This window comes from Choristoneura fumiferana, chromosome 5 (assembly GCF_025370935.1).
Source record: "Choristoneura fumiferana chromosome 5, NRCan_CFum_1, whole genome shotgun sequence".
In the NCBI taxonomy this organism is placed as follows: Eukaryota; Metazoa; Arthropoda; class Insecta; order Lepidoptera; family Tortricidae; genus Choristoneura; species Choristoneura fumiferana.
Genome location: NC_133476.1, coordinates 5,601,630 through 5,610,056, shown reverse-complemented (window position 1 = coordinate 5,610,056; position 8,427 = coordinate 5,601,630). Strand labels below are relative to the sequence as shown.

Genomic DNA, 8,427 nt, shown 5'->3' with positions numbered 1-8,427 from the left:
CTAAAATATTCCATGAAACTGTGATGACTAAAATACAACAATTACATGGAGATTTTGGCGTAGCCGCAGTACGGACGGGATTTTTGACTAAATATTGCAATGAGAATACAAGAATAGCTATAATAAAAGTAAGACATGGCCCACACAAGTTTGTAACAAGTTGCATACCTTTTATAACAAAAATTGGTAACCTAGATGTAAGTTTGAGAACACTTCATGTGGGAGCTACACTCAAACATTGTTTCAAATTCATCCAAAAACATCAAAGAGCATACTTAAATTCTGTATGGATGTCTTTAAAATCTGATGATGAAAGGAAAAGACTGGAGGCAGCAGTAATGGATTTTACAAAAACAGATGTAGCAATAAATATAGGCAATATAACATAGGCAAGGTTTTTATTAAGAAATAAAATATTTATAAACATTTATTGCTTAATCATTGAACACTCTTATATCCAGCAGGACTTGGTAAAAACCAACTTCTTTGTCAAAGTTGTCTGACAAATAGGCACTTGATCACGTTTTTTAGAAACACAAAGAGCGATTACATCATTTCTAACTTTTGTAAATAATTCTTCCAGATGTTCAGTTTCAATATATTTGTCAATTGTTCCACATAATATCTGAATGAAAAGAGATCCATGTTTTGGATTCCTGTATGCTTCAAGCTCTGGTGCAGTGGCCCAACATACTAGGAAGTCAGTTTTACGCGGAGAATACTGAGGCCCATCAGCTGCTAATCCATGAGGCTCCTCATCACCATCAACTTGGCATGCTTGCAGAATCAACACCTTGGGTATTCCTCGTAACAACATAATATCATCCAGCATATTCTGTATATAATCAACTTTGATAGCCACTGAATCTGCGGCATATACATGGCCCTTGATCCCATGGGATAGGATGCAGAGCACAAACACACTGTCATCCTTAGATACTTTTTTCTGTAAAACCTCTTGTATGAAAGCTAACATTTCTTTTCTGTTTAGGTTATCTTTGGTGATAACATCAAAATTTAATGAATGCATAGTCTTTTCCAACATGACTTTGTCTTTTGTGGAGCCAGTCCTGGTCTCAAAGGCTTCTTGGCGCTGTTGCGCTCGATGCTGTCCTTGGACGGGTGAAACACTTCTTGATTGATGATGCAGCAAATACCCACTCTCTCCTTGTTTTTAATAGGATAACTGTCTTTACGCATGGTCTTTCTGTCTGATTTCAGGTCTATGGGCAAGTCATCAATGTGTAATTCTGTGATCATGTTATATATATCATTGAACTCATCAGGTTTAGTAAAACTGCTGTCTTTTGTTTTGACATTACTTTTTGCATCAGGAGATGGTGTACTGGTTGATGCTGTCTCTAAATTTTGATTCAATTGTGTTTCCATATTTTTCAACATGGTGGCATAGTGACTCATTTCAGGGAACCTGTCAATAATCTTTGTAATATTTTCCACTTTACAATCTTGGCCGACGGCTCCTTTTTCATAACTACAATGATTCACAGTGATGAACTTCCGACACATAAGTTCCAAAAAAACTAGTTCACATGTGTCATACTGCATCACATTTAAATCAAATGAATCCAATGACTTTTTCAAATTGTTAAATGTGTAAGAAGTCATATTTTCGCATAGTTGATACAGTGCTATCTTTATTGGGTTGATGTAAGAATTCATATGAGGCTCGTTAGATGAATAACGCTCCTTAATTGAAGGAACATGGCAGCCCATTTTCTTTAGGATGCTATACAACTGGCATACGGCTAGCGCTTCCAAAAATTGCTGTCTCCAAGTGCCTCCCATTTTTTGTGCATGCAACGCCCAATCATTTAGCAAATCGAGATGATTCCCCTCAATGTCCTTGGAAACTCGTTGCAGGACAATAAGGCGTTGTAACGCTGTGTCGGGCACATCATAGAGGAGAAACACAAGGGAAATTACATCGCAAGTCTCCAACTCTTTCTGTATTTCAGAGATTACCTCAAGAGTTATTGTGTTTATTATGATATCACTAAATACGTTGGCGTCAGCGGGAACGCAAGCGTCGGAACACAACATCTTGAAATTAATTTTTGACGATAGGTTTTAAGTATTTCACTTCACACATCACAAGAATTGTGAGTCTTGTGTAACTTTAAAAATAAAAAAGTAATATTTCTCGCACTGCGGGAATTCCCGTAAACTACACTGCCTCTACACCTACTAAGTACCAATACTATATAATTTGTATTTGAACTGCGTAGCGTGCCATTTCGCTCACGCCAATAGTATTTGACCTAAGAGTAAGAGAGATGATACGTATAATACAATACGAACTTAGAGTTAGTAGTAGCCCCCCCCCAGTGCGTTTGATAAAGAAATTGTATTTGTCAAAAAAATGTCTATGCAGGCTCGTTAGATGAATAACGCTCCTTAATTGAAGGAACATGGCAGCCCATTTTCTTTAGGATGCTATACAACTGGCATACGGCTAGCGCTTCCAAAAATTGCTGTCTCCAAGTGCCTCCCATTTTTTGTGCATGCAACGCCCAATCATTTAGCAAATCGAGATGATTCCCCTCAATGTCCTTGGAAACTCGTTGCAGGACAATAAGGCGTTGTAACGCTGTGTCGGGCACATCATAGAGGAGAAACACAAGGGAAATTACATCGCAAGTCTCCAACTCTTTCTGTATTTCAGAGATTACCTCAAGAGTTATTGTGTTTATTATGATATCACTAAATACGTTGGCGTCAGCGGGAACGCAAGCGTCGGAACACAACATCTTGAAATTAATTTTTGACGATAGGTTTTAAGTATTTCACTTCACACATCACAAGAATTGTGTCTTGTGTAACTTTAAAAATAAAAAAGTAATATTTCTCGCACTGCGGGAATTCCCGTAAACTACACTGCCTCTACACCTACTAAGTACCAATACTATATAATTTGTATTTGAACTGCGTAGCGTGCCATTTCGCTCACGCCAATAGTATTTGACCTAAGAGTAAGAGAGATGATACGTATAATACAATACGAACTTAGAGTTTAGTAGTAGCCCCCCCCCAGTGCGTTTGATAAAGAAATTGTATTTGTCAAAAAAATTGTCTATGCATTTCACTACGGTCGTCAATATGTTCGATACACTGAGATTACCGCAGTGAATAAAATGATAATCCTATATTTAGTCAGGCAGGATTGATATATATGTATCATATGTACTCTGTATGAATGGATGTCATGTCATCTCACTTTCTTTCTTTAGTTAGTCTATCCCAAGAGGGACGAATTAAAAAAAAAACTGACAGGCAGGATTTTTTCGAATCTTTCATCTTTTTGCAAATTGTTACATTATAATAAGATTAATAAGTAAATTGGGTGACGAATTAATCTCATACATGATTAAATTTTTACCGAAAAGTAAGAACTATGTCTATAACGCGTTCAGAAGTCCTGAGACTTTATAAGAATCTAGTTTTATATTCGAAGTCTTTAACCTTAACAGATCCTGTTTACTTTAAACGTAAAATATCATCAGAGTTCAAACGTAACAAATCACTAGTGATCCTAAAGACATCACATTTGCGTATAAGGTAAATATTATAAGTATATTTTTAGGTTAGGTACAAAAGATACTGGGGGTGCTAGTAAGAAATTCGGAGTTTGTATGTCGGTCGTCCTTTTTATTCTATTAGTACATTAAATACTACGAGTGTGAGCGGGACGGGACGAAACGAAGTTTCGAACTTCGTAGTATAAGCCTTGTATCCAAAGCCCTATATGACGAATATTCGAACTTTGTTACCTTGCCGTCCCGCTGACGCTAATATTATTTAATACGAGAGTGAGAGCGACGGCACGATACGAGCTTCGAAAATTGAATTTCGGAGTAGGTCCCCAGTATTAATTACCATTGCTGGGGAATGATTTTGAAAACACATAACTCGAAAATATAATTTGAGAGACATAAATAATTTGCTGTATTTAAATGAAACTAGTCTAGAGCAGTGGATAACTGCAGCTCTAAATAATTTTGTCAACTAGTTGAACATTTATTATTTTTACCAACCAAGCAGATACTGATTTGCCAACTTGCCATACTTATTTGTATTTTTAAATTAGGTAATTATGTAGAAACTAAAGGTTTCCAATGAATTTTGCATGAACCCACTTTTGTTGGAAAGTTTGCCCTAAAATTTGGTATGCGGTAGTATTCATCATCATCATCATGTCAGCCGAAAGACGTCTACTGCTTGACATAGGCCTCCCCCAAGGCTGTGGTAGTATTGCAGTGACATAATCAGCAAAAATAATGTAGTGATTTTGTCATCAGAAGTTTTTTCTTCTGCAAATGAAATTAGTTTTTATTTTATTATTTGCGATTGACTGGTAATAATGAGAAGTTCTTGTTTATCATCTATTACAAGTTTTATACCTATTAAGTTTTAAAGATTGCTGTTTATGATGTTTTTGTGGCTTGAATAAATAATTAAAACAAATATTATGCTGCTGTGTAAACTTTTCTTGAAGTGAAAATTATTTACCATTTTATTTCTTCTTTCAGAAAGGAGAAGCATTGCTGCATCGTGCGTCAGTAGTTTAACATGCAGAAGTCTATTTCTATTTTCAATACTGCTCGACTACTCACCCAAGTACCTTTGGCCTTTAAACATACTGTTATAGATTATTCGAAAGTGCCAAAATTGAACGAAATTGACCTGTCCGAGAGATTTGTTAGGGGAGGGGGTCCTGGAGGATCAGCAGTCAATAAGAATGCAAATTGTGTAGTCCTTACGCATATTCCAACAGGTATTAAATACTTATATTTTTACACTAAATATCCAGAAGGAAAGAAATCATACTTATACATGTACATTGAGCATCTGTAGGACATTTTGATATCCTAATTTTCTTATTCTTATGTTATGACAATGACTCATCTTAACTAGACATCAGCAAACTTTTGGAATATTATTATTTTTCCAGTGATAAAGCCATACTAATATTATAAATGCAAAAGTGTGTGTTTGTATGTTTGTCCCTCTTACACGTCAAAACGGAGCAACTGATCGATGTGATTTTTGGCATAGAGATAGTTTATGGGCCTGAGAGTGACATAGGCTACTTTTTATCCTGAAAAAATGCACAGTTCCCGAGGGAACAGAGCATGCGATAACCAAATTCCACGCAAGCGAAGCTTTGGGCAAAAGCTAGTATATATTAGTATAGTTATTAGTGTAGTGTAGTTATTAGTATATATTAGTATGTATTAGTATAGTAGTAGTATATTTGATGATATAAATTTTGATTCTATGGTTAAAAAATGGCTAAAGGATAATAAAATTACACATACAATAACACACAAAAAAATACATACAATAGTTATGAATTTTTACAAAACATGTTTAATTTGTAATTACAGGTATAGTAGCTAAGTGTCACAGCAGTAGATGCCAAGATGAAAACAGAAAGATAGCACGAGAAATGATAGTTGCAAAGTTGGATGCAGAATTAAATAGAGAAGACAGTGTGGCGGCTCAGAAGAGGAGAATAGAGGAGAAGAAATTGAAAAGATCCGAGTACAAGAAGAAGAAGGTGGCACAAATGAAAACTGAATGGAAAAAACGTGAAGGGTTGTTATAGTTAACATGAATGATTAAGTGTAAAAGTAGGTAGATAAAAACTTAGGGTGAAGCCAGACGAGCGTAATTTTTTTGAGTTGTGTTTGAGTCGCGTATCTTCGGTCGCGTAATTTCTGCTACATTCGGTTTTATAGAAAAGTCCACTTTGTGTCACACGGTGACTCAAAACGAGTTTTACACAAATAGGACTTTGTATGAAAATAAAATTACGCGCCCTAAAATACTCACAAAACAAAATATTACGCTCGTGTAGCTTCTTTCTTACGGTGCCCCCACATGCAGTAGCTAGTCGCTCGTTTGCAGCGATAAATCTGGTCACGTGACCCCATTTTGAAGGCGATTTTGAATTTCCCGCGACTCAAAAATGTAGCGTCAAGTCGCCGCGTCGAGCAGCAGCGACTAGATGGCTGCTTGCAGGATTGACTGGCCTTGGAAGCTGATTTCTTAATCTCATTTAGTAGCAGTTGTGGCAGTAGTGCAAATAAAATAAATTGGAGTGAATGAAAAAAATAAACAACACTGTTTTTGCCGAAATTGAAGAGGTTTTTTTTTATTCCAGCGATAAAGCTCAATTTTCAGCTTTACCGCTAAATGTCACGTGACCATATTTATCGCTGCAAACGAGCGACTAGCAACTGCATGTGGCCCCACCTTTAGAGTGAGGCCTCATTAGTGCGTTGCGTTGCATTCTCGCACGGATCAACTCACTGTAACAACACACTGTGTTCAGCGCTACCTTTACCTCTTAATCCAGGTAGAGCGAGACTGTCTACACTGCTTCCTCGCCTTTCAAAAGGCGCCATCATAATTTTATTTTGCACTGGAAAGTGGCAAATGGCGCCCCTTGCCGTCTGGTGCTTAGACCGACCGCTCCTTTTGCTCTGCCCCAGAGCCGGCGCTGCCTGTGTTGCATCGACGCATGACTCCGACAGCGCAGCATATCACGCTGCCCCCATTTCGCCTCTTGTCCGTCGATCTGTTTAAACGCATATCTCGTTGGACCTCACTCTTACGGGCTCCACACACAGCAATGTTTATTTTTGTTATTCTGCGGTGCTATAGACAGTTAACCCTTTTCCAGGCATAGGGCATATAGCAACCACATAAATGTGCACAAATATTCGACCTTACTAAATTCACAATATGGTACAAAATCACTTGAAGTCGTTAAAAATATTATGCGTTTTTAAATTAATCCCTCAAAGGTAAACAACATAAAACTGTGATCAATTTTGTGCTAGCGTATCTAAATTCGCGGGGCCTGGAAAAGAGTTGTTAAGTAAGATAATGTAATATTTTTGAATTTTCATGCAAGATCCAGAAAACGTAGCCTTATATTTTACATTGATTAATTAACATTTGTTAGAGGGCTGTTATATGAAATAAAACAGATAGATTGACCAAAGTCATATTTAGTAGCTATAGTTTGTCAAGTTATCCTGTAAAACTGAAGTGGAATAAGTAGATTAATAACTAATAGATATTTATGACGATGAGTATTTTGTTTTATTTAAATGCATAATATATTTGTAGGTTCGAGCCTTTTTCGGAATTTATAGGCGAAATGGCAAACATTTAAAACTTATCATGAGCTTAGCTTAGCATTGAAGGAAATCACCGTGAGGAAACCACACGTGCGAAGAAATTGAATTGTGTGTGAAGTTCCCCATCCACATTGGGCGCGCGTGGGAGCTACGGCCCAAGTCCTTTAATTTGAGAAGAGGCCTATATTGATCGAGATGATGATCACAGCAAAGTTGTGTCTGTATTCGATAGTTATAGTTTTCCGTTCAACTCGAAGATATTGGCTGCTTAACATCTTCCCTGCTAACATCTCGTGGAAAATGCAGATTTTACTTTAAATGAGTTCGTCCGTCGTCTCTCATCATCAGCCGAAAGATGTCTACTGCTGAACAAAGGGCTCCACCTTAGAAAGCCTTTGAACGACAAGTCGCCGCTTGCATCCAACGGTTGGCCACGACACAAATGCTGTCTCTATTGAAATTTTATTTGAATTACATAATAAGATGAACAAACTTTGTATAGGTACTTCGCAACATTTGACACTAGGTGCCAGTACCCTAAAATATAGAGATGGATACCAATTTGCATACGTGGTTAATGGACCAAGATCTCAGTTGAGCCAGGCCTTCGTCATAGTATAGGTAAAGGCTGTGTTGCGGCGTTTACACTTAGCGCCTGTTGTAAATACGCCGCAATACAAGAAACTTTGCTAATAAAAACAAGCAGGAGTCTATTCGAAATACCAAAATCGCTATAGGTGTGCTTTTAAAATTCGAGGATTGCCCTCGATTTCTCTAAGATCCCACCATCAGATCTTGACTTGGTGACGACGGGACCACCTCGGAAGTATGTCCGTTAGCACAAAAAAAGAATTTTGAAATGCGGTAACAAACACACACAAAAAACATACCTACAGACAAATTGAGAACCGTAAACTGCTTCAGCTTTGCCCTCTAGCCCCAACATTGCCTGATTCGATTTAGAGTCGATAACTAAGCACCCTTTAGGTTTTTAAACTTTTGTCTCCCCGTAATAATAATTCCCGTGTAGATAAAAGTTTTAAAACTATAAGAGTCCTAAGTTATCGACTCTAAATCAACTCAGGCAATGTTGGGGCCAGAGGGCAAAGTTGAAGCAGTTTACGGAACCTCCTCCTTTTTTGAAGTCGGTTAAATAGATGGATTGGAGGACCAAAATTTTTGACAAATGAAGACTGCATCGTAGGCTTGAATGAACGACTATTTTGCAGACCTCGAAAAATCGTATTTCTTGGAGGGC

The 8,427-nt window shown here is 37.4% G+C and overlaps 3 protein-coding genes across 3 annotated transcripts; 2 read left to right on the top strand and 1 right to left on the bottom strand.

Moving 5' to 3' along the window:
* Positions 1–428, top strand: Pop5 (POP5 ribonuclease P/MRP subunit; the record flags this gene model as incomplete). The annotated part of the gene is given in 1 exon segment (XM_074087367.1): positions 1–428. A coding segment is annotated over 1 exon segment (389 nt), but the record flags the coding sequence as incomplete, so codon positions are not given.
* LOC141427776 (caspase-8-like) lies at positions 388–2,267 on the bottom strand. The gene is given in 2 exon segments (XM_074087365.1): positions 388–1,080; positions 1,083–2,267. Coding segments are annotated over 2 exon segments (1,608 nt in total). The 5' UTR covers positions 2,062–2,267; the 3' UTR covers positions 388–451.
* Positions 2,268–3,486: 1,219 nt separating this feature from the next.
* LOC141427775 (mitochondrial translation release factor in rescue) lies at positions 3,487–7,121 on the top strand. Its single transcript, XM_074087364.1, has 3 exons — positions 3,487–3,576; positions 4,548–4,792; positions 5,406–7,121. Exons 2-3 carry the CDS (start codon positions 4,588–4,590, stop codon positions 5,624–5,626), a joined length of 426 nt encoding a protein of 141 aa, XP_073943465.1. The 5' UTR covers positions 3,487–3,576; positions 4,548–4,587; the 3' UTR covers positions 5,627–7,121.
* Positions 7,122–8,427: the final 1,306 nt, after the last annotated feature.

What these genes read in the sequence shown, in the direction of transcription:
- LOC141427775 (XM_074087364.1), top strand. Translation starts at nt 4,588, where the DNA reads ATGCAGAAGTCTATTTCTATTTTCAATACTGCTCGACTACTCACCCAA. An exon ending in CCTTACGCATATTCCAACAG is followed by an intron (nt 4,793 to 5,405) that starts GTATTAAATACT and finishes TTGTAATTACAG; the next exon opens with GTATAGTAGCTAAGTGTCAC.